The 25,273-nt window shown below is 42.3% G+C and overlaps 2 protein-coding genes across 2 annotated transcripts; one reads left to right on the top strand and one right to left on the bottom strand.

Annotated features, from left to right (window-relative positions):
- Nucleotides 1-2,440: 2,440 nt before the first annotated feature.
- NADSYN1 (NAD synthetase 1) lies at nt 2,441-15,118 on the bottom strand. The gene is made up of 22 exons (XM_088525925.1): nt 15,032-15,118; nt 14,887-14,947; nt 14,635-14,751; nt 14,467-14,520; nt 13,964-14,053; nt 13,275-13,326; nt 12,510-12,598; nt 11,926-12,043; nt 11,348-11,479; nt 10,565-10,639; nt 10,265-10,389; nt 10,042-10,090; nt 9,262-9,364; nt 8,555-8,723; nt 8,064-8,199; nt 6,947-7,053; nt 6,041-6,172; nt 5,266-5,335; nt 4,443-4,571; nt 3,530-3,706; nt 2,768-2,836; nt 2,441-2,616 (listed from the first exon to the last, which is right to left on the bottom strand). The coding sequence occupies exons 1-21, from the start codon at nt 15,114-15,116 to the stop codon at nt 2,783-2,785; spliced, it is 2,124 nt and encodes a 707-aa protein (XP_088382051.1). The 5' UTR covers nt 15,117-15,118; the 3' UTR covers nt 2,441-2,616; nt 2,768-2,782.
- A 1,257-nt stretch (nt 15,119-16,375) lies between these two features.
- DHCR7 (7-dehydrocholesterol reductase) lies at nt 16,376-22,136 on the top strand. Its single transcript, XM_010225550.2, has 7 exons — nt 16,376-16,503; nt 17,585-17,807; nt 19,008-19,098; nt 19,533-19,746; nt 20,215-20,419; nt 21,099-21,230; nt 21,655-22,136. Exons 1-7 carry the CDS (start codon nt 16,406-16,408, stop codon nt 22,117-22,119), a joined length of 1,428 nt encoding a protein of 475 aa, XP_010223852.2. The 5' UTR covers nt 16,376-16,405; the 3' UTR covers nt 22,120-22,136.
- The last annotated feature ends 3,137 nt before the right edge of the window (nt 22,137-25,273 follow it).

Raw genomic sequence — 25,273 nt, 5'->3', positions numbered from 1 at the left:
AAAAGGAACTGTGAGGAGAAAAAGGCTGAAGAATCCTTCTTATTGACTCATTCTGCAAAAACAGACCAACAGATCAAATACTGAGTTCCTATAAGATTAGCATCATGAATATTTTTATGGCAAGTTAGGAAGTGACACCCAGGAACAAAATAAACTGTGACAGAAAGGCTGTGCTCAAAAACTAAGTCTGCCCTACTCAAATTGCACAAAATGCAAGCGAGATCTGGAAAAAAAAAATGCCTGAAACTAAAAGTAATAAATTGCTTTAAAACATGCACATTGACATTTTAATAGCCTCACCAGGCTACTCATAATCCAATTTTATTACTGTGTAAATACAACAATGAAGGTTAAGAGATGGCATTTTATAAATTCTGTTAATTAAGGCCCCTTTAAGAAGGGAATCACCAGCAAGTTATTTTCAGTAAGGAAATAGAGACTGATTTTGAAAATAAACCTGTCAGTCTTCAGTTTACAGTAGTTCCTCCTTCTTTTGTTTTTCTTTCCTTGGCCTAACGGCCTCATATTACCGCCTCTGAGAGGGCTCAGACAGGCGATCACCTCCGTTTCCTTTAGCAGGAGATAAGGCAGTTAGGCCACCCGGTTCCTGCAGCCCCCACGTCCACGGGGCTCCCTGCCGCAGCCCTCATGGTGCTCGGGGCTCCGCTCCCGCCGCCTGCACGTGCGGGACCGCCTCGGGCACCGCCGCAGCCTTCCCGCAGCCTCCGAAGTCCGTTTGTTTGGAGTGGGTTTTAAAAGGCGTGAATGGCACAACCTTACGGCACAACTTTGAGGGAGAACGTTGTTGTGCGCCCGGACAGCGTTCTCAGGAAGCCCTGCGGCGGAAAGCATAGCCTTACCCCCTCCTCCAGCTGTATATTTGATAGAAGCACCTGTGACACCAGCACTAGTTCCTCGAGGGTGCTGGGAAAGTAGCTACTGGCTGCTGGGAGTGAAGGGTTAGAAAAATCCGGTATCAAGGTGGGGGTTTACTTCTGAAATTTAGCCAGAAAATTATAGTGGGAGATGGAGGTAGGCTGGTAGAAACTAAATGCAGTAGTAGGCCCTAAGAAAAAAAAATAGAGCTTGCAGATGCACACGCAGTGCTAAGAAACATGCATGTCCTCTCACTCTGTGTTTAAAGGGCTTAGGGTAAGCAAAGTAGCTGTTAGAAGTTTGCTATTATTTTTTATTCTAAAACTTTTTTTTTCTTCCCCTTGTGTGATTTACAGAGGAAGGCAGAAGCAATAGCTTCAGGACAAGAGAAGTAAGAAGCCCTCCACTAGACAACAGCTTCCAGAATGTCTGTTCAAACTTTCAGCTGTTACCTCAGGCTCAAAGACCTGTAAACACACACCTGCAAACCTGTGGTTTTTCTTCAGAGGAACATGCACCACAATCAACCTCCATAAAGGCAAGTTAGGTACGTGTTTATATCAATACCATATATTAGCCCTGTCAAGAACAGCACAGCCTCTGTAACTCCACTTAAATTAACTCTATTCACTGTACTGTGGAGAACAACTGTAGAGAAGATCTTGTTCTTTTTTTTAGTTTTCCACAGCATTGAAGAGGTAACAAAGCTGTGAACTTGAAACAGCTTTTGTAAACAGTAACTGGAAAGTAGGTAACAAGTTGAACTCTAAAGGAAGCTGGTTTTGATACCTCCTTTCTGAAATATTCACTCCATATTCACTCTATTTCTAAGTGTTTTACACCTAAAAAGCTTGATTCCAGCAGTAGAATAACCGCATGAAAGAGTAGAGCCACTCACTCACTGCAGTCAGTGTTAAGAAACCACACTCTGCTTTTGGACAAGTGCCTGAGCAACTGGTAATAACTACTCTGGCATGGATATCAAAGTTGTGTCTTGTCTATTCAAGAGGCCATGCACCAGAAAACATCCCTTATTTCAGATACAGCAACCTCTTATATGCATCAAAAAGGTCGAGGGAAGAGTCACGGCATCATTTTTATTTATAATCCTTCAAAAATATTTAATTCAGCTGAGAATGTTGGAGAACAGTAACCATTTAACAGTCCTAGAACATCCTTATGAAATAAGCATTGATACTCTGAAAAAATGAGGTCAGAGACTTAAAAAAAATGCCACAAGTTACACAAGTAGGTGCACAACAAGGAACTGGATTCCAGTTTGAAACATACTGACCTCAAGGATACGAGTAAAACATGTGAGTAGTATGTTTTACCTTCCAGTACCTCACTGAATTCGAGCTTACACTGCTATTCAAAGTGCTGGACCCATTTATAGAGCTAATCCTAAATAGATAAAGAAACATGTAAAACATGTTGTCGATTAACATAATAAAATTATAGCTTTATTACAAAGTAAAATGAGATATCCTTTTCTCAACAGTATGTATCACAAATGATAAAAAATTATGCTTTCAATTGCAAATTTACTCAAAAAATCTTACCTAGACTAATCATTTGATCTAGTTAAACTAAATATCTGTCTGCGTAGACACTTTCACAATAAAGATTCCTGTACATTTATTTATGATTGATGGGCTTGTCCAAATATTTCCAATTAATAACCATTAATTCAAGCAGTTGAAGCAAATCCTCAATGAATGACTCTTTAGCCAAACTAGGCTTCAAGTGTATATGGGAACAAAACAAAGTCAATCAAAAAAAGACTTGATTACAAATATTGTTGGCAAAGATAACCTCAACAATAATTTGGGTAAATACTCATCATCACGGGATTCTCCAGTTTTTAACATTCTGTTTCTCAAATTATTACCATATTAAAGAGACATTAGTCCACATCTTCAGCATGAGATGCTCCTTCCTTGCTTTCTAGATCAAGCACCTGCAAGTTAACAAGAAATGGATTCAGTAATAAAAACAAGTTTAACCACTGCATTTTCACACTTCCATCACAAGTCAGCGCAGAGCCCAGATTTAGCAGGAACTGACAGTGGGACACGCTCCAGGGAACAGCTGAGCTCAGACTGCTAGTTGCAGTCAAAAGGGAAGGTCAAACTCTCTCCTCCGCCCAGACTGTGTGTTCCCAGCAGTTCCTACTTTCCTGTCAGTTCCATGAATTGATTTGTCTGACCAAGGAGTGAGACAAGTGCCACAGCCATTCCAAGAGAAGCCTGGAGAGACAGAGAAGGAGGTAGGCCTGCCCTTTTGTGAAGACAGTAACCTGTCAGATCAGATCAGCCCTAACCTGAACGCTGCCCCTAACAACAGAGGGCCTAGAGGTTTTAAAATAAACACAGGTAAACACTTCTCATACATGCGCTCAAATGTTACCTCGTGGAGCATACACCAACAGCAGCAGTTAAACATGATGGTCTTGTATGTTATCTCTGACTTTGGAAACCCATTTTATGTCCCCCAAAGCCTATGGAGATATATAGGAAGGATGATACTACACACACGCTGTTCTTGTATTTCCTCAACAACTGCTACTGTTCATGAAATAGATGCAGGAAGATACTGAGATTGACGAGCCTTTTGATTTGAACATAAAGTCATAAAAGAAGAGAGCATTTACCTGTTTATCTATACACCTAAATTGCCAGGACCAGGTAGTGTTATAAAGGAAAGGCCTCAAGTCAAACCGGTTGTCATCAGGACTGTAGTTTTCAGCATGGTAGGCAGGAGTGAGAGTGGTCATTTTATGTCTGTTAATGGAATACATCCTGAAGAAATGCTTAACCTTTGATGCCACCTGGTGTACAAAGAATATACTTTCAATCAGCAGAAAGAATATTTAAAAATTTGGATGAAATAAAGTTGTGGAGACTCTACGTACCTGTTTTATTTCACTAACATTTATATAAGTTAGCTACCACTACTGATGACTGTCTACATAATGGCCATTTATACCATTTCAGACAACATACCAGTCCCTATGCTTAGGATCTTAACTAAGATGCTTAACATGCTTAGCTTAACATTTATCAAGTGGAAAATGTCTTGCAAGAAACCCAAAAGTAAATAGTAGCCCCTGCAGTTCAGATGGTTGCAATTTGGATGACAATCCAAACAGCTTCCTTTCTGCACAGAAGCAAAGACTGCATCACAGTAAAGCACATCCTCCTGTGGTGTGGCTCTTCTGAGCATTTTTTCAGAGCAAAGACCATTTTCCGACTAGCATATGTAACCAAAGGATTCAAGAGCAGCTGACCGTATACTTCAGAAAAGAATTTTTCCCCTGAAGACATAGTTCTGTAGGAAATAGTTTTCAAAGAACCCAATTACTGGTCTAACAATTTGCAGCAGAGAAAGCAGCAACAATCAAGAGATCCATAATAGTTTTTCCATCATATTCTGTTACAGCTACAAAGCATTTCTATACACAGAAGAATATTTATTCCTTTCAAACGAAAGGAACTCATTTTGACCTTTCTCCAAACATACACTGTGTTGGCAAAGATATTAAAATAAATCATTTTAGATATTACCTCTCTTGGAGTACAGATCTCCTTCCAGATACTAATCAGTTTACAGAACATACTGTAAGGTCCCGCCTTTGCAATTTTTCTTAATTTGCCATAGATGGAGAGCTCTGCATATGTCATCCCCATATCTACCTGAAATTACACACACAGAAAGCTACTGAAAATCTCAACTATGCAAAGTAGTAATAATTTTATGAGCAATTGCAATAATGCAGTTACAGAAATACCAAAATGAAAATGCCAGTGATCAAACCAACAAAGGAAAGCAGTACTACTGAGCAGAAGGAAGGGAAAATAAACCTCTGGAATGGAATATTCAAACCCTTACAGGAATACATTTTAATTAAATTTAAATTAAGCTACCTTTTGCCTTCCCAGAAAATTTGCAATATCCTACAGTTCCCAGAGGCAAATGCTAGGTCCACTGGTCTCTTTTTCATCCAAGTGGGTAACAAAAAGAATGGGGAGAGGATAGAGCACCAGTCATTTTGAAATCAGTTTAAGGCTCTGACTCCATTTTGATATGTAATGTTAGGAGGGACTGAATTTCAAAAAAAAATCAGAACAGCCATCCTTCAGAGTGCCTTTCATTTTTTCTTAAAGTAAAAAGCTATCCAAAAAATTATTTGTTATTTTAGAAATTGCTGTCAAAATAGACAAGGCTGGTATAGGATAGTAATGCCTTGTCGGTGGCTTAGAGACTGTCTAGGACTAGGAGGACACACACTTGTCTATAAGCCAGAATGCAAACACTAGCACATTACTTGACAAGAAACAAATTTTTGGATAAGGCTTACCAGAGCATTTTAAAGTCACTGCCCATTACCTCATCAGTTTGAGACAATTGTCCATCCACCAAGGGCTCCAACTCTGCAGTAGGAGGAGCTGACATGATGCTATAAAAGGCAAGAGAAAAGAAAAACATGAAATCTACCCACTCACATTAGTGGTCTGATGAGGTGGGTTTTTTGTTGTTGTTGTTTTTGTTTTAAATCAAATGCTTTACTTAAAACTTTTTCAGAGCATAAGCTGAAAAATGAGTAGATAGCTCTAAACAAGTGTTGATACTTGCAAGCTGTTGCATGTTTAAAAATCAGTGCTGAAACCAAAACCATGAATTAGCATCTGTCCAAAGAGGGATGACAAGAACAAACGGAATGAAGTCTTCATAATTAAGCTGCATATGCACTATCACTTCTACAGCTGAGGTCTTCATAATTTGGGATTTTAAACTGTTAGAAACCTATAGTTCTACATTCACTGAAAGCCTATCCAGAAGGGCCCTAAAATGGAATACAGCATTTCCTACAGCAGATTTTGATTAGCTTCCACTGTGGTTCCTTCAGTGGAATTAACAACACAAGTTCTTCTACACGGTAACTCTAGGCTGGTAGTGCTTTCAGCAGTTGGCCATTTACAGTGTCCTGTACAAGTGCAGACAATCTTTTAAGGACAGAACGATGTGCAGGGGACTTCTTCATTAGCATCTGCAATATTACTAATGGAGCTAAGCTGCAGTAGAGAGATCCAAACTAGCAAGTCCACAATATGCATCGTGCAAATACAGAGAAGTCCCCAGTCATCGCTGTTCCACCACTCACCTCCTGAGGGATGTGAGCTGAAAGTTTTCAATGCAATATTGTATGAAGCTCTTCAGATCAGTCTTGCTGATTCCACCAATTGGGTTGATATCAGCACTTGAACAGTCATACTTTGTCAAGTATCCTCGGAGACTGGGCAAGAAAGGGAATTTTATATAATAGTAGTACGTAATAGCATCGTATGATATATAAATAGTTTATAATATATAATGTGCATGTAGTAAAACACAAGGACAAAGATTACATTTTGTTAACACTTTATGTATTTATATGTAAGAGACAAACAGGTGTCCAACTGCAATAGAACTATGCTAAAACTATGAAATTGTTAAGAGGAGGAAGATGGTATTTTGAACATTTAAGAAAGACTGTGAAATTGTCCATATTAAGGTTCCAAATTTGATGTAAAATAATTTAAACAGTGCTTTCATTCCTCCTGAGAGGACCTGAACCCCTACAGAATCAACGCTCATTACACTCCCACCTTTTCCAGTTCAGTCTCTCGGTCTTACACGGATCGCATTTATCTTGGAGCAGCCAATTCTAGTAACACTAGTCTAGATTTTGAAAAGCTGTTTTTCTACTCAAAACTTATTTCCTAATAGAGGAGTTGAAAATGAACCAAGTAACAGATAGGAAAGCTAACCTCTTAGCTCTCCAGGTAAGCTCTAGTAAGACTTGCTGATGAAGTTTATTAGAAAACTGTGGCAATACTTTTATTCTAAACTTCACAAATTACAGTTTGACACTAAGTTGATTCTGTTATTTAAGTCTACTGCCATCAGTGCATGCTTAGCTTGTTGCCTCTTCTGAGTACTAATCTATATTGGGATTTGGCAGCGTTGCAAATAATTGCAGTGACCTATTCTCAGGTCACTTGGTTTTAAACTTCTAACTCTCACTAACCCTTCGTCCACATTGGATGATCCTAGCACCAGAAGTCCCCCTGGCATCCCACGAGTCCAAAGGGTCAGTTGAGCAAAGAGATAGGCAAGAACCATTCTTATTCTAGCCTACAAGGCAAAAGGAAAAATGAAGCAAATTTACAAAGCAAAAATAATTTTTCCCCATTCAAACACAAATTCAAGTTAATTTTAATTAACAATTCCCTAAACAAACCCAGAAATAACATAATGCTAGAGAGCCAGGTGTTAATGAAAGAAGAATGGTCTTGGAATGGGCTCAAAAGTAAGGTTGTGTCCAACCCCAGAGATCCATGTGGCTGGGCAAGTTGTTTCTACTAGAAGTTGTAAAACAGGGACTAACTGCAATTCTCTGCTTCCCAAAAGCACTGGTAAAGATCCATGAAGAATGAGGCATGAAGATAAACCATTTGACTAGCACAAGGAATATTAGGCTAAATAGATTTAATTATATTAAAAATTTGCAAATAGTTCTCTCTGCTTCTGTTCCCATTCTAAAACACTTAACTTTTCTAAGGATGGTAGCAGTACCAAATTGAGAGCCCTGAAATTCAATTTCCAGCTGTAGGCACAGCTTTGTGTCATGTTAAACAAGACACCACAGTCATCTGTGACTAAAGCCTACCTATAAATAAATGTAAAGGAACAAAAGAAACAAAAGACCCAGTGTTTGCTTCCAGAGAGGACTGCTGGAGCTTACTGTAACTACAGGGAAAGAAATATCAGCTAACAAAAACTGACTGTTAAACCTGGTAACAGTATTTTAGATAGCATTCAAGTAGCTTTTTTGGAGAGACTCGAGGCTGCTAAACCCACTAAAGACTTGGTAGACATTGTAATGGGTAAGCTTGACACCTTATATAAAACTTCTTAAATGACAGTAACGTTCACCAAGGAAATCTAGTACTTATAAGCCCTGCATTAACTTCACCTCTTAGCTCTGACAAGATATTAAGTCTTGACCTGCAACAATCCTACTGGACTCATGACTTGTCTGTTAGACTAGTTTACTGCACATTTTTCTGACCTGGCTACCTATGTAATGCTCTATGCTTTTTTAAAGAAGGATCTAAGCAGATTTAGCCTACATGAAAACACACCTGCACGTTCTGGAGTGCCAGATTTTCTCTGCTGCTCCCTCCGTAGGCAGAAAAACGGGGACTTCGGCCTGTCACCATGCTGAAAATTCCCACAATAGCTTTCACAGCCGCATCTATGTTCAGACTGATGTGATAGCTGAGAAGAATTCAAGCAGAAGTGACTCAACCAGTACAGTCCAACTACATAAAATAGCATGTAAAGAAAAAGTAAAATGATGTTTTAAGCCTCTTACCATCTCATATATGGTTTGACAAGCCTTAGGAAAGTGTAGCACTTTCCAGAGTCAGGAAATTTGGAAATCCTTTCCCTGACCTTCACTAAATGCTGCTAAGTGTTCTGTACCTTTACACAAGTAATGTGTGTGTTACTTAACGCATTTACTGCTTATGCATTTGCCTTCACACGTATTGATTGTTCAGAACATTTGAAAGCTTTTTTTATGCAGTCATTGCCAGAAGATGGTTCTTTCCCATCACTTTTCAATCTTTACCTGCCTATTTGCTCAGCCAGAAGTTTAGCCCTGTTGCAGGTTTCCTGGGTGGAGTTCTCACTAGCCATATAGCAAGTGGTGAAGATGCGCCTGCAGAACTCTCGAGGGTCTTCCGGGACGTAGGTCTCATCATTCACAATCCTGCGTGCATCAGCCAGCACCTCTGCATCTGAGGATAAAGCAGAAGAAACGGAGCAAGGGAACTGCATAGCCTGGGTAACAACAGCACAGCAAGTATCTTGTACATCTCTTGTGTACGCCATGCTAGAGAATCTCACAATCTCACCACATCTAATTGTTTTGTAGCATTGAACTTAACAGAGAGGAAAAATTCTCACAACAAACCAAAATCCCAAGACTATATCAATCAACATTTTGAACAATACTCTAAAAATAGTCTGAATATTACAACTAATCCCAAAACCCAAAATGAAAACTATTAAGTCAATTCAGAATATTTGAAATCTGGATTCATGTTTTGCTGGAATTTCTGGGATTTTGTAAAGGATTCCTTTGGAGAGGAGGAAAAAAACAAAAACAAACAAACAAACAAAACAAACAAACAAAAAACCCACAAAACCACCAAAATTCTGTATTTAGTGAATTACATACATAGATATCTGACCTGTGCATCTACTGCACCTAGATACTATCAATTTGTCCTTAATTGTTAATAAGAATGACTACAGACATGCATATCTACTTACTTCCATTCTTGACTGCCAGGCAAACCTGGTGACACATGGAATATCCTATGCAAGCTGTAGCAGAGCTGTCAATTCCACCACTAAGAGGTAGAAAAAATCCTGCCTTGAAAAGAAAGCAAAGAAAAACATTCAAAAAGAAGCATCATTGGAAAGAAAAAAGTTTTACCACTCAAAACACACTTGTGTGAAAGAACTGTACATACATCATTCAAGTCTACTGGAAGGAAAACAAACAAACAGCACACAGACCTAGCAAACCCTCTCAACTCAACTAGACCTCCAAAAATCATTATCTGGACTATCAACTAGATAAGCAACGAAGAAGTAAATAATATTTTTGCTAGACAAATTGACAGGATGTCTTTATCCTCTAGTAAGGCTGAAAGGCTAATAATGATCTAATCTTTCACATACAATCCACTACTAAACTGAACCTGAAGTATTTTATGTCATCCGGCTTATTTTTAACACCAAGTTCCATATGCCATTTTTCTTATTGAAAAGTAGACTTTCAGAGACAAAGAAATTCCCTTTAGTAAATAAGCTTGATTATTGCTTTCAAAGGAAGATAACCCTACGGGAAACTCTGGAGAGAATACTAAAATCATAGCTTGCATATCTGTTTTTAAGTTTGAAAGAGCCAGCAGTGGCAAACACTAACTTTGTACCTTGGATTAACAACATCACTTTGCATTAAAGGCCACACAGAATAAGAATCAATACTGTCCCTGTAGCACAGAAGGTATATACTTAAAAGCAAAGAACAAAAACAGTTCTTACCTGTTTGCTGCGCCTTAAGAAGTCCCAAAGCCAACATGCAGGGCCAAGGCTGAAATTACAAAACATATGCATTCCAAGAGGGCTAAGGGATAAGACCTAAGTAACACTTCGTATTTACTATGCTATTTTGATGGGATACTTTCAATAAAAAAAGATATTATGTACAACTCTATTTTTTATTTTATCAAATCATTTTTGAATTACAGATTAAATATGTGCTTGCCTGATCTCCTCCTCAGGACTATGATGTCTCCACTGAATTGGAACATACGCAGGTACAGCCACATCATCAGAACATGACAGTGAGAAATTCACTTTTATCCGGGGATAGGGACACACTTTACTTGCCTAAGCAATAGCACAGGAGAATTGGGAAGACAACAGTTCTAATGTAGAATATACCTATAAAATATCACATGCTATGTTATACTATGGAAGTCAACATAAGCAAATGCTTTTTCAGTTCAACAATTGTTCAAACTTGGCAGAGTTTACAAACATAACCAACGTAATGCATTCTTACCACTAAGTTACGAGATGAAATCTCTGCTCTGTAACTTCGGACATCCTCTAAATCCAGGGTGGCAACCAGCACTTCCTGCAGAAATGCTTTCAACATTAGATTGTTTCTACACACACAGATAAACAATCTCTGACAGGCAAGAAAAGACTAGAGAAAAATACCGAAAAAGAAAAAAATATGCAATCTTTTCAGTATACTTTTTTTACGCTGACTTTACCCATAAGTCATCTCCAACTTAGTAGAATTACTTACATTACAAAGTGAGCAGAAAATTCAGTTCACCAAGGATGACCATGACCCACAGCAAACTTTAAGCATAACACATTTGCTAAGCATCAGTTCACCATTAGGTGTGTAAGAGGACAGGAGAAAAGGGTGAGGAGCATATTGGAGATGGAATTTGGCGCACATGACTAATCTGCTAAGAAAAGAGTTTTCAAGTAAAGTTCACCCTATCAAACCTTTTGTCTACTTTTTGCTTAAATAAGCGGATAAAAGCTAACTGGGCTTCTCCCAAACACAGTGATAGCATACAGAAATATTTTTGTGAAGAAGTTCCTCCCCCTTAACAATACTTCCTCCCTTGCAAAAGCAGCAGAGTTACATGTTCAGTCAATCTACCTATGAAAAGCTTTGGATGCATGTGAATAGCAAAGTCAAGGCATACCCTTTCAGGCTACAGGAGACAAGGAAATAGCATCAGTAGGATTTCTTTCATCTCCTGAGCATACATGCAGCCCTACTAGCTTCAGCTGCAATAAACAATTAAGTTTAGTATATTACCACATCATCAAGAGAAAACTGGGATCCTTGTGCAACCGTGTCCCCATTCACAGAAATCATGGCACACCCGTCGTAATACAGACGATCACCATCACAGCCCTTCTGGTTAGCCAAAATATAGATTCCACCATTCTGGGAGGAAAACCAACAGACACAAAAACATTACAAGATTATGTTCTTTCACTGTTCCTGTCCTTCTTATACTTTTTCTCTGTCTTTACACTGTGAAATGCTCATGCCAAATGGTCTCTTTTGCTTCTGTGCTCCACGGACCAGGCAGAGCCGACAGGCCACCAAACTCCATCTGGCACATGGGGAGGAAGTTTCAGTGATTTGCAGCAGAGCCTGCTGTATGGCAGGGGTCCCAGAGAAGTGCAGCTCCCCAAGTGGACAGCCCGTCCCCTTCAGCCTATTCAATTAGGGGAAGCAATTGCACATAGTGAAACGAGAAACCAGCAAGGTCTGACAGGGCCACCAAGCTCATTTAGGAAGAGAGCACTACGTTCTCTTTCAAAAGAGGAAAGCTTTCTATTAAAAAAAAAAATCTCCAAACTACATCGATTTTTAAAAGCATCTACCTTTGCTGTGGCAGAATTCACCAAATCCACCCGGGTGTGAGCCTTCCGCAGCACGTGATGACTCCCTGAAGAGTTAGTGAAAATTTCCACCCCATCAAGTCCCATTTCAATATGAGGGCTGTCAAAGCAAAAGGCAGAAAAATATTCAGCTTGCAGTGCTGGGGAGGTTCACTGTGCTACACAGAGCGTTTTAACCCATGGACAAATAAAGAATATCTCTAAATCACTGCAAACTTTATGCAAATCTTAGCTCAAGCAAAGGTAGGGCTCACAAAAACATCCAGCCTTGGTAGAGCCCCACATTAGGTCAAGCTTCTCCAAGTGCTTCTCACTTGTCTTTGCACACCAGCACAGCCATTACCTCTAAAATCAGTGCCAAAAACAGCAAGGAAACTTGCTACTGTTTTTTCCTTTTCTTCTGCATTTTTCCCATGACCCACTGCCTACTCCTCAAGACTTTAGCTTACTGGCATTTTTTGAAGGATATACTCACAGAACAAAATCATAGGAAATGTTTTTAAAAACATTTATTTTTGGCAACTCAAGGGTATGTTTTATCCAACTTTCAATTCCTTCTCCTTTACCTGTTTGGTGCCCAGAGTTCTTCACATATTTCTGTCCCTAAGCAGGTATCTTCGGTTGCTAGCACTGCATCCCCAAAAGGAACAGTCTCCTGACAAAAATAAATAATAGACATGCATATAATGGAAGAGTCTATTTCATAAAGTCAAAAAATTAACTACCAACACAAAAAATGTCCAATGCTTATTTCTATGAAGTGAGCAATACAGTATCCATCACCATGTACCTTTCTTCCTTTTATACTGAAACCCTTCATAAGGAAACACTACACTGAAGACATCTGAATTGTAATTAAATTTAATAGGTATTCCGATCCAGGGTTTTAAGTCAGGATCCCTGCTTTTGAATTAAATGCCCTACAAAAGAGATTGGCTTTTGCTAGAAATCACCCTGTACTTCAGGAGGAAGCGATGAGTTTTATACCTCCTTATTCAAGACAGATAATGTCTTTCTGAAATTGGTAACCTCAAATCAAATCATTTCTAGTCTCAAGCACAGATAACTTGTCTAGTCTGTGCTACTGAGCACAATCCCCAGTAAGTCAGGGAAATCCTGAACTTGCTCTGGCACCAAGTACTAACATAAGAGAGGTTAAATTATGGTCTCATTTAATGCAGCTGAGAGCCACCATGGAAATTACTGAATTTACGCTGAAATTGAGAGCAGAATTAGGTCTACTATAGTTTTACTCCATAAATTATCTTCATTTAAATTGGTCAATCTAAAAGACACTAACTTTGAAAGAAAAAAAAAACCTTTACATTTACCTGTCCTGTTACTTCCTGAATTATCCTGGGTAGAAAATATTCTTCCACATGCCTAAAACACAAGTTTATAAATTGTGAATAGTTATAAAACAGATCATAAAAAAAATTATTCCAGTCTCCACATAGCATCACCTAACCTTAACATTGGTTAAAAAAATTGCACCTAAGTTTTACAGACTGTGTTTTACAGACATAAAGAAAAAAGACTTTCGTACTTCCCATTAAATTATCAGAAATATTATGATTATGAATGAAGAACATCCCAATTTGCTTCCAAAACTCATGGTAAGCGAGGAAGAAGCAAGGAGAAAAAAAAACATGCTAAAAATGATTGAGTAGGATAAGTGCTATAAATGCACAGCCTTCAGGTTATCCTCCTCCTAGCTATTGCCTAGAGCTGACAAAGAATGCATTAGGCAAGACAAACACAAAATGAAAAAAAAGAGCTTTTCGGGGGCTATCACGCTGTTATCTTGGAAGTACTTTGGAACTGATTGTGGTTAAGAAGACAGTTTCTCAGAGTTTCTCTCAGAATTACTTTACTAACATTATCACTCTAGAATAATCTGCATGCTGCTCACCCTGGAGCAGCGCTGATGTTTTGCAATAGAGATTTCAGCTCTTGTGCTGGAGCTGATAGGCTGGGCTTTTAACACTGTTTGCATGGGATTTCATGGGATTTGGCGCACCTTGGTTTGCTCCACGGGGTAAACCAGCGAAGTTCTCTGTAGTTTCCTGCATTTGCCAATGTTATTTTTGGTCTGATCAGAAGAATTTTTCTTTAAACGTGAAACAATACAAAACAGAAACAGTGAGTTAAGACTTGATATGCAACCAAATACTAAATAAAAATGCTTCTAAATAGTAAAGCACTCATTTTCCCTCATATAAATTAAATGTATAAACACATATAAGCACTTTTTACTGCTCCTACCTGCAGAGTTTGCAAGATTTCTTTCTAGACTCTAGGAATTCTTTCAGAAATCAATGGAAATTCAGTATTTACAAATTCAGAAAGCAAAGAGAAATAACAGAAAGCATCATCACTGCAAAAGGAAGATGGCTCCCTAGCATCACAGCTAGGAACATCTCTTTATATTGCACTGGGGAATATTTTTTCAGGCTTTGCATGAAATTCCCTGTGAAATTCCATAGGCCAAACGTGCCCCAGAACGCACGCGGAACGACGTACTTGTTTAAGAAGATCACTCGGCAGTTGTAGCGCACGTTCCTGTGCATCACGGGCCTGCGGAAACAAGGGGCAGCCCTGCGGCGCAGGCGGCGCGGGAGGCGCCCGCGGCCTCCCCCGTTGACCCGCACCCGGGGCTCCCGCCGCGCCACCCCGCGCCGCGCCACTCACATGCCCACGTCGCAGATGACGTCCTGGGCGGCCGGGGCGCGCAGGAGCTCGGCCAGCACTTGGCAGGAGTGCAGCAGCGTGTCGGACTCGTGGTAGTGATCGGCGCAGCCGTAGCCGCTGCGCGCAAACACGAGGGCGACGCTGCGCGAGCGCGACCAAACGCCGCGCCCGGCGCCAGGGCCCGTCTGCCCGCCCGGCAGGGCCGCCTCTCCCGGGAGCGCGGCCAAGCGGGCAGGAGTCCCGGGCACTCACCAGATCTCCAGCTCCGGACCCAGCCGGTACCGCGCGCCTCGGCTTTTCGCAACCTCGATACCTGCGAGGGAGACAAGGGAAGCACCAGCCCTGGCGCGGCTCCCGGCGCGGCGCGCAGCGCCCCGCGCCGCCCCCCTCCGCTCACTTTGCAAGATCCTGCGCAAGTTGCCGTCGAAATCCAGCGCCCACTGGTTGAGCGCGCAGGCGGCCACGGTCACCGCCCGGCCCATGGCGGCGGCGGCGGCGGCAGCACCGTCACCGCCGTCACCGCCGTCACCGCCGTCCCGCGCCGCCCCGCGCGGTCCCGCCCCGCCGCGTCCGCCCCGCCCCCTCAGCCCATGGGTTGAGCGGGTCCCGCCAATGCGCGGGCGCGGAGGGGGCGGGGCCGAGCGGCGCGGCGCGGCGATTGGGCCGCGCCGTGGGGCGGGGGCGGGGCCTGAGGCGGCGCGGGCGAGCGGCCGCGGCGGGCGGAGGCGGCGGAGGGGACGGGACGGCGCAGGGCCGCGCGGTGTCGGTGCGGGGCCGCGCGGTGTCGGTGCGGGGCCGCGCGGTGTCGGTGCGTATTTGCGGAGCCGGGGGACGGTGCCGGGCTGCGGTGAGGTGCTGGTGCTCGGGGGGGCTCCGCGCTGCTCGGCCCTGAGCGGAAAGCGGCGCTGCCCGCCGCGCTCAGGGCTGGCCCGTAGCGCGGCATCTCGTCTCGGCGTTGGGAAATGTACGGGCAGGTGGTTTATAAAACTGAGAATTTCGCTTCAGGCTCTTGTTAAGGAGCTCCCTGCGGGTTAGGAAGGCGACGTGCCAGCAGGGTCCCGAGCCTGCTAAAGCCTGGAGGAGTGACAGGTACCCTGTGCATAAAGAAGCTTCAGTAGCCAGCAAGCTGTCCACTAGCAAGTCAAGTGTTTAACTAGCAATCTTTAATCGGGTTTCAGTAGGAGTCATAATTTGGAAGCACAGGCAGCTGCTTAAGATATGTGGGGAAAATCTTTGCTCCTCAAGAGCTGGGTGTGTGGGGCCTTGCACAACCCCTCCGTGCTGCCCGCAGCAGCAGCGCTTCTTACGCAGGCTCAGCAGCCTGGCAGAGTTGTCAGTGCCAAATGCGAGCTCTGCAGAAAAGCCAGGCTCTCCCATTGCTTCAGAGCCTGGGAGAAGCTCAACCCCGGGGTAATCCGCAGCCAAATGTTCAGAGAATGCAGCAGAACACTTTTTTTTTTCTCCTCCCCCCTTTGCATCTCACATATAAGTAACAAGCAGTGTATTGTACAATATGGATTAAAAGAAATTTCCAGTTAGCAGCAAGTGTAATGGAGTACTTTGACATCAATGGTTTTGTAATGTTTTACAGAATATAAGATCGTAAGAGGGTTTTTGTTTTTCCCTTTCTAAACACCCCTTGAATTTCCTGTAATCAGAAGTCCACAAAATAGTTCTAAAACTTAATTGTGATTTGCTTCGGACAAACCAGAAGAATTACAGAGGATGAGCTGGACTAATACCACAAGTATTTTCTTTCATAGAGGGAAGCATGGCAGCTCCTCAGGAGAAAAGATCTTCTGAAGAAAGAAAACACAAAAGTGTCCCAAATGGTGCTCAAAAATCTCAAGGACAGTGGGGAAGAGCATGGTGAGAGAAGCTGATAACCCTCATAGGTCCCTGTATTTCAATTTGGTTCACACCTTCTCTTATGGTTTCCACTTTCCTTTTAAACCTGGCTTTATTAATAAAAGGTGGTTGCACTGAACTTTCATAAAATGAGTTGTAGTAAGGTTGTGAACAGTGATATAAAACATTGCTTTGCTTTGCCTTGCCTTCCATGCTCTAGTGGGACAATTCCATCATTCTGTGGAGTGACATAATGTTTGACCTTGTAATTCTACAGCTGGAAGGAAAATTCATGCTAAAGTCTTACATTTTTGCCAGCTTATTTTTATTTAATATTTTTGTCTTTAAAGAGATGTTTAGAAGCAAAGCAAACAAGATAGCTTTGCTCAGGTATCTCAGACCATCTGCCAGTGCCCACTTACATAAAACAACTAAATAGCTTTTTTTTTTTCTTTGCTAGAAGGCTGGGGTTAAAACACACTTCTGCTTGCAAAAAGTAAACTCATCATAAAAATCAGCAGCATTTGCTCTTCAAAAGTGTAACAAAATATTTGCTCACTTATAAAGCAGATATCCATCTATGGTGTTGCCAGCTAACATATCTTGCTACAGCAAGGTTTATGACCCACGTCCTTGTCCTCGAAGTATTGTGCAAATATTAGAGTATTATGTTGCAACTAGAAACTGAGAGGTATGTTTTTATATGCCTTGCCACTATAGGCAGTATATGGTAGAACAAGTTCAATTTCTGGCTGTCTAGAATCTGCCTTTTTTATGAGTCTAAGCTTTGCTTAATATGTTTGTCACCATCTCTACAGAATCCTCTACAAATTATACCCCCAATTACTGTCTTCATGTATTTGCTGGCAGTAATAGTCTGGTTTTGGGGGAGGCAGGGTGGGAGGAGAGAGGTGCCTATTCTGCTGCACTGATTCACTAGCACAGGTTTGTAACAGTTTGTAGCAAACCAAGAAAATATTTCCAGTTTTCACCTGGTTAGTCTAGAAGGTCCACTGAAAAAAATCTGTCCTTCTTAATCAGACCCAACAGATCCCTGTTCCAACTGAAAATTGAAAAATGTGTGTTCTGTTTTGGATTACAGGGAAGTAGACTGGTTTTCTTTGGCAAGCATCATTTTCCTGCTCCTGTTTGCACCGCTCATTGTGTATTACTTCATAATGTCCTGTGACCAGTACCAGTGCTCCCTGGTCAGTCCTCTCGTTGACTTGCTCCTGGGAAACACGCGTCTGTCTGACATCTGGGACAAAACTCCTCCGCTGACCTACAAGGCTGCTGGCATCTATGTCCTTTGGGTCACTTTCCAGGTATGTTACTGAGTTACAATACAGGTGGTAGTGGCTCTTGAAAACCAGCTCTGCAGTGAATCCTTTTTTTCATGAAAGATTAGGAAATGTCACACAGGCTTTTACTTTTTGGTGTTTCTTATTTTACGTGGCTTTTTGGAATCCAAACAAAGCTTATGTACTTGAAAACTAAATATTAAAGCATAGACCCAGTGTTCCTTTGCTACCAGTGTGCTCTTCTGGTACGATGGATCTCGGTAGCTGTAGAGCTGTAGACAGCCCTGCTGAATAAAGGTGAGACAGTGTGCACGTGTTTGTGCGTTCCAGCATGCACGTGTCCGTGCTTGGGAGGAAAGAAGGGCAGAGCTACCTGGGACCATACGGAATTTTTACGTAGATGAAACATAATCTGTCAGCTGTCAAATATATAGATCCATCAAAAAATGCCAAGAGGTTACGTGGTCTTCAAGTGGTTGGGGGACTGGTTTTGCTCTTTTTGTGAAGAAAATTTGCTTTGTAAGCACAGATTTGTTGTTGTTGATGTTCTTGTTGTTGCCTAGGAGCATATAACACCATGCTTAGGCACTGTGTCCAGCAATGAGAAGGAAAATGTGCAGCCAGATGCATGCCACTGTTGCTTGCTTCCCTAGCTGCTCTGTGCTCTGAGCATCTTACACAAACATAAAATCAGATAGTGTGAAAGAATGAGTCCCGGATGAGTCCCTGATGAAAAGGTGGTTAAGAAAAAGCAAGAATAATAACAAATATATCAATTTATTTAAATACACGATACATTTCATACACTAATACAGCAGAAGGGCTAGAATTTTTATAGACAGAATTTAGAGGACATTGATATATGAAATATAACTTACTTGTATAATAAATTACCAAATTTCTTCCATTTTTCTAGTTTGCCAAGCAACTTGCATATAATACTGATTAGCTTTAGAATTAAAGGATAACAACTCAAAGTTAGTTATCAAATTTCCCTCCACCCTGCAAAAGAAGGATGGTAACCATATATAGGGTGCCTAAAGGAATAAAAAAAAAAAAGATGATTAGTATTTTGGGTATGTTACTAGTCTAAAAGGACATCAGTTACATCTTGCAGTAATGCTTAACCAATGCTCAATTGAAACTGCTGAATATTTTCTTTGGTATGTGTATTAAAGAGACAGTTTTGTCTAGTTTTTCATTGTGTCATTCTCTCTCTTTTAGGTGATTTTGTACGCCTTTGTTCCTGATTTCTGCCATAAGTTTCTTCCTGGATATGTAGGAGGTGTGCAGGAAGGTGCTGTTACTCCTGCTGGTAAGGTGTTCTTTACAATATGCCCACTCTGTACACTTTTTAAATGATAATATTTCTTTACTTAAAATGTTTAAGTAATCCGTATATATCTAAAGGAAATATGGACATAAAAACAATTACCTTTCCGTTTATTTAACCAAAAAACAAAAACTAAGTGTAACAAAGAGTAACACGAGACCCTAGGCAGTTCTTGCAGAGACTCCAAATCTACAATTTGCAAAAACAGCAGAGAAAAAAGCACAGTCTAGCATAGCTGATGGTTACACCGGACTATAGTGAAACTTTTGTGAGGGTACCATGTGAGAAATATATTTGGGAAGGTGAAATTCAAGGGAGATGGGGAGAACTTGAGTATTTGATTGAGCTTTCTGGAGAAAGAACTGTACTAGAGCAATATCATGGTAACATTCATTTTATTTTTCTTTACTTTTCAGGTATAGTAAATAAATATGAAATCAATGGACTTCAGGCTTGGATCATCACCCATGTGCTTTGGTTTGCAAATGCCTATTACTTCCACTGGTTCTCACCTACCATCATTTTTGACAATTGGATTCCTCTTCTGTGGTGTGCCAACATCCTGGGATATGTAGTTTCCACGTTTGCAATGATTAAAGGCTACTTTTTTCCTACTAATGCCAAAGACTGGTATGTGGTTTCTAATAATGAAAGAATAGTAGGAAATCTGACATAACACTGAACACTACACAAAATAGTAATGAAAGGATTTGTGTTATTGGCACAGAGAAGTAGGTCAAGATAAGCAGGATGGCAGTTTTTTGTTTAATTTCCCCCATCCTCAATGCTTCATGCTTCATGTCGTGTGGTGTCATGGATACATCCATTCCTATCTGAGACTGAGAATAAGGTTATAGTAAAGTAACATTGAGTGTAACATTATAGTAAAGTGAGTGTAAAATATAATGCTTTGAAGCTAAAAAATATCTTTACTAATGTAATACTTCAGATCAATTGGTTTAATGCAAACATGGCCTGACTTTATGATTTTTATAACCATTAAGCGCCCTGGGAAATCAAGTGAAGTGTATAGACAGAATAGCAATTCCCTGAACTTGTGCATGTCTGCATTAATTTGTAATCTCTTTTTCTTTCCAGCAAATTCACTGGCAACTTTTTTTATGACTACATGATGGGGATTGAATTTAATCCTCGAATAGGAAAGTGGTTTGATTTCAAGCTCTTCTTCAATGGGCGCCCTGGTATTGTAGCGTGGACTCTGATTAACCTTTCCTATGCTGCTAAACAACAGGAGCTGTATGGACAAGTAACCAACTCCATGATCCTTGTCAATGTCCTTCAGGTAAATTTGATGGAGGAAAACAAGCATTCTAGAAACAGATGTAGCCTGAACTAGAGTCCAGAGAGAACAGTGGGAAAAATTTGTGACTGTAGTTGAAGCAACACTAGGAATTTTTTGTTTTCCTAAAGATAGCACCACATCTAGCTCTACTTTTTTTTTTTTTTTTTTTTAATGCAAGCTGGACACAACTATTGATCTCTCCACACCTAAAAATTGCTAATCGGGATCTGTACATTTCCGTGAAGGAGACCCTAAAGCAATAAATAGATGATAGTTTGGATTTACTCATTCCTATGTGCAAATGGGAGTCCTCTTGATAGAAGCTCTTGGTGAAGTGTGTGGCAATCTGAGTGGAAAAGGGTCTGGGAGGGTCAAATGCAGGTGCCTTTCCTGAGTGGTGTGTCCTTAGACCAGCACGCGGAGCATATTTGCATTTGTTATCTTGGTTAATATTGCTTTGTGTTAGTTGTTATTGTTTTAGCTATACAGATGTCATATATGTGTTCCTTTTGTATGTGATTATGTTCCTCTTAATACTGTATTTTTGAGGTGGTAAAATAAAAACAAAGGTCAGTTTTGAGAGCTTGCCACAGAACAGCACAGAAAGATTAGGCTGATGGTATCAAACAAGATAACTGGTGACGTTGCTTTGTTATTAAGCAATATCTTTTTTTTTTAGGGTATTTATGTTTTGGACTTCTTCTGGAATGAAGCCTGGTATTTGAAAACCATTGATATCTGCCACGATCACTTTGGATGGTACTTGGGCTGGGGAGACTGTGTTTGGTTACCATACCTCTATACCTTGCAGGTAAAAATACTGTACAAATAAGCTTTTGGGCTAACTTTTCGGATTTTTTTCAGAAACATTCTCCGCATCTTCTCCTCACCCTCTTTTCTCCCTCTTTCACTGTATTTTTCTAAATCCTTTTGGTGTCATTTATATCTCTATGATTCTTTTCTGCTGCTTTTGGTACAAACCCTCGCAACTTGTCTCTCATTATTGTTTCCCTGTTAAAAAATATTATTTTGGGAATGGAGAGGGAATGTAGGATGCAGGATTTCTTGAAAATCCTCCATGAATTTACTAAGACAGGGGACCTTCTTACTCTTTCTACTTGTCTCTTTTGGGTCACTGTAGGTCAAGGAATTAGTTTGACATCCTGAGAATGTACTCGGGGTTGAAAAACATTCCATTGGAAATGAATCACTGATTGCTCTTTCCTGCTCCCCAGGGTTTGTATTTGGTTTACCACCCTGTCCAGCTTGGCACAGCTAATGCCGTGGGCATCTTGATCCTGGGGCTGGTTGGCTATTACATCTTCAGGGTGACCAACCACCAGAAAGATCTCTTTCGACGCACGAACGGCAACTGCAAGATATGGAGAAAGAAACCGGAATATATTGAGTGCTCCTACATGTCCGTGGATGGGACAAAGTACTACAGCAAGCTGATGACTTCAGGCTTCTGGGGATGGGCCCGGCATTTCAACTACACGGGAGACCTGATGGGCTCGCTGGCCTACTGCCTGGCCTGCGGCTTTGGGCACGTCTTGCCTTATTTCTACATCGTGTACATGGCCATCCTGCTAACGCACCGCTGCCTCCGGGACGAACACCGTTGTTTCTGCAAATACGGGGAGGATTGGGAGCGCTACGCTGCCAAAGTGCCTTACCGGCTGCTACCTGGAATATTTTAAGACTGAAACAGAATCCAGGGGAAACAAAAAATAAGGTGGTTTTTTTTTTTTTTTTTGATACACAATGAGCTCGTGAGCAGTGTTAAATGAACAAACTAGTTTCTATAGGGAAGTCCTAATGCTCTGGAAGAAAAAAGGTGGCTGTAACAGCAATTCTTCATGTACTTAATGAATGTGCCTCTAGTAAACAGTCACACTGTATGTAAAGTAAATGAAAGGAGGCACTGGAATAGATCTTTTAATAAGACTGTTATACCTGGTACCTTTTTCTCATTAGAAAATAATTTGGAAAAAAATTTGGAATTGAAGAAGATTTGCATGTATTAGTATTCCTGAAATCTCTCCTATGCTGGAAGGAGACTTTACCATTTGAGCAGTTTCCAGTGAGATGGTAGTGGAGGAAATCAGGTGCTTGGACCATTCATGAAAGCAGCTGTGCAACACGGCTATACGTGGGCTATGCCTGTGACAGCAGTGATCTGCAGCCAATAACTCTCAGAAGAAGGTTGTGTTGTTTCTTGCTTTTCCAAGAGGGTAACTGGGGAAATACTGAACGCGATCCTAAACTGGTGCTGCAGGAAGACTGCTAGAAATACTTCCAAAAGCTGATGTAAATCAGTATAGTTGAATAGCTATATTTGTTAACAGCATGTGAGAGTTTGGCCTATGACCAAGTGGGTGTTACTTGATACTGTAACCAACTTGCTTTGCAAGGGTTTTGAATTCTGATGTGGATAGAAAACTTCATAATTTTCGACTAAAATCATGTTTGTAAAACTTCAAGAAATAAATGTCTGGTTTCGCAACAACAAAATACCGTTCTTTTTTTCTTTTCATATATATCTTTTTCTATCACATAGTTGTCTTTTAAAGTTCCTCTATCTTTTACAGTTCTTCTAAACCAACTGTAGTGTCAATATCCTCTGTAGACCTCATGACTGTTTTTATTACATTTTTTGCAAATAACTATGTCGATACAAGACACTGTTCCTGACAGTACTTTCATGAAAGTGGGACTCTTTTAACACTTTTGGTTCCTTACAACTCCCAGCACCATTTTTTCACCCGTCGGAAGGGAAAAGGAGAACGTCTCTTACGTAGCACCCTGTACAACAGGCAGCAACCTCGCGGTGCGCTTTACTGAAAATGTGTAGTCTCATATCTGTAGCATTTCACCAAAGGCTGTAAAATGCCATAAAATGGTTGATGTGAGAGAACTCACTTGGGAGCAGATGAAAAGACTGGTGAGTTTTGAGGACTGTTGGTCCCCACCAGGAATGCATGACTTTGGGCTGACCCTGACTTTGCTGGAGGAATTGGGCAGTTTCTTCCTGCAGCTTCCCAAAGGCCACACGTTTGCATCTTCTGCAGCCTTGGAACTAGCACTGACGTCTTGCTGTTAATGCCAAGGCTATCTAAACGCCACAAGCTGATGCGGACTCGATACCGTGGTAGCCTTGCTTGCCACAGTGTGTTATGCTCTTTCACTGATAAATTCTGGATGATCAGCGGAGGGTGTCTTCCCACATTACAAATCTTGACACTTAAAGGGCATTGCAGTAAAATAGCATTTCTGGAGTTGGTGTTCACAGAGTGTCTTTACTTTTCAGCATAAGCAGGGCTGTGCACATATAACCCCGACAGAAAGCTGCTGCTGGGTTTGCTCCGATCCAGCCCGCAGGAGCGCTGACATGATTTAACAGCAACCAGGTGCGTAATGCATGTAGGTGTTTAAGAGGTTCGTAAAGATGCAGGTTGCTTTTATAAAACATGCACCTGTGAACAACGCGGGATGCTTGGATCAGCTTCGGCTTTATTCGGAGAACAGAAGCGAGCAGCAGCGCACACTTCTACCTCAGGGGAGCAGCCACAAAGGATTTTCTGCTCCCCGCTCTCAATGCAAGTTCCCATCCCGTGCCCTGCCCTTGGCCCGGAGCTGCACTGCATGATTTTATGGGGGGAAATATGTTTAGCCGTTTGATATCTACAGTGGGTGGTGCTATGAGACTGATTACTCAGGAAAACAAATATCACTGCCAGCATCTCAGTTATGCTGGGAATGAATAAATGAATATATTGAGCAGAGGCTGTCCTAAACTCTCTCAATATATACGTATATATTTTAATGCAGCAAGAAGTAACCATCTTGGTGTCGGGAAATTGTGCCTTACTGCAACGCTTGGCTTTCCAGGTGGCATTTTGTAGTTGCCATTGAAGATCATGTAGAATGATCTACTATTAAAGAATCGGTACATTAACTCAAATTAGCTACCTCAAACTACCTTAAAAAAAATCACCGCGTGCCAGGAGGGATTTCCAGCACGTGAAGCGGGCAGAGCAGCCACCATTCCTTTATTTACTCATTCACTCCTTTATTTCCCCTTAAGAGGAGGTGCCGGGGCCGCTCGCGGCGCCGCCCCGGCGGGCGCGGCCGGGAGCGGGAGCGGCCGGGCCGGAGCCGCGGGGATGGCGGCGCCCGGGGCCGCGGTGAGGGCGCGCGGGGCCGCCCGGCGGCGGCGGGAAGGGCCTGGGGAGCCAGCGGGGCGCGGGGGGAGCGGCCGGGAACCGCCGCCTTTAACGGTCGCTCTTAACGGTCGCGGGCGGCCGTTAACGGTCGCGGCGGGGCGCGTTGGCGTCGCGCGGGGCGGGCGCCGCTGCCTCCGCGTTTCGCGGTGCCCGGCGCGTTCGCAGCGGGGCTCCCTCCCCGGGTGCCCGGGCCGCGGCGGCGGGGGCGGCCTCTCGTTCCGGGAAGTCACGTGTGTCGCGGCGCGTCCCGCGTGTTCGCGTCCCGGCCGCGCCGCCCCGGCGGCCGCGCTGCCCTCGGGGGCGCCTCCCGCCGCCCGCCGGGCCCGTGCGCTCCCCGGCCGTGTTGGGGTTCCCGCCCGCAGCGGGGCTGGCACCGCCCGTGGGCCACAGCGGGTCTCTCGATGCGCAGGGTAAGAGCCACTGCCACGGGCCCCAGCGGCCGCACGCGAGCAGCTGCCCACGCGTCCTCGAGAAGGAGCCGGCGCCGGCGCCGAGGCCCGACCCGTTCGTGGAGGATGCCGGCACCTGTGACATCGTCACGGCTACGCAGTAAGTGTGTCCTGGGGGCAACGTGTGGGAACGCGTGGCCGCTTTCTGCGGCATAAGCCGTTTCTGATGCTTCTGTGAA

This window comes from Tinamus guttatus, unplaced genomic scaffold, assembly GCF_059628265.1.
Source record: "Tinamus guttatus ecotype Peru unplaced genomic scaffold, ASM5962826v1 Tinamus_guttatus_pri_ptg000240l, whole genome shotgun sequence".
Lineage (NCBI taxonomy): Eukaryota > Metazoa > Chordata > Aves > Tinamiformes > Tinamidae > Tinamus > Tinamus guttatus.
The sequence above is the reverse complement of the archived record's forward strand: the minus strand, read 5'-3'. Positions and strand labels throughout refer to the sequence as shown.

What these genes read in the sequence shown, in the direction of transcription:
- DHCR7 (XM_010225550.2), top strand. Translation starts at nt 16,406, where the DNA reads ATGGCAGCTCCTCAGGAGAAAAGATCTTCTGAAGAAAGAAAACACAAA. An exon ending in GGACAGTGGGGAAGAGCATG is followed by an intron (nt 16,504 to 17,584) that starts GTGAGAGAAGCT and finishes TTTGGATTACAG; the next exon opens with GGAAGTAGACTGGTTTTCTT. An exon ending in CATACCTCTATACCTTGCAG is followed by an intron (nt 21,231 to 21,654) that starts GTAAAAATACTG and finishes CCTGCTCCCCAG; the next exon opens with GGTTTGTATTTGGTTTACCA.
- NADSYN1 (XM_088525925.1), bottom strand. Translation starts at nt 15,116, where the DNA reads ATGGGCCGGGCGGTGACCGTGGCCGCCTGCGCGCTCAACCAGTGGGCG. An exon ending in GAACTCTGGGCACCAAACAG is followed by an intron (nt 12,044 to 12,509) that starts GTAAAGGAGAAG and finishes TTGCTTTGACAG; the next exon opens with CCCTCATATTGAAATGGGAC. An exon ending in TGAATTCTGCCACAGCAAAG is followed by an intron (nt 11,480 to 11,925) that starts GTAGATGCTTTT and finishes TTTTCCTCCCAG; the next exon opens with AATGGTGGAATCTATATTTT.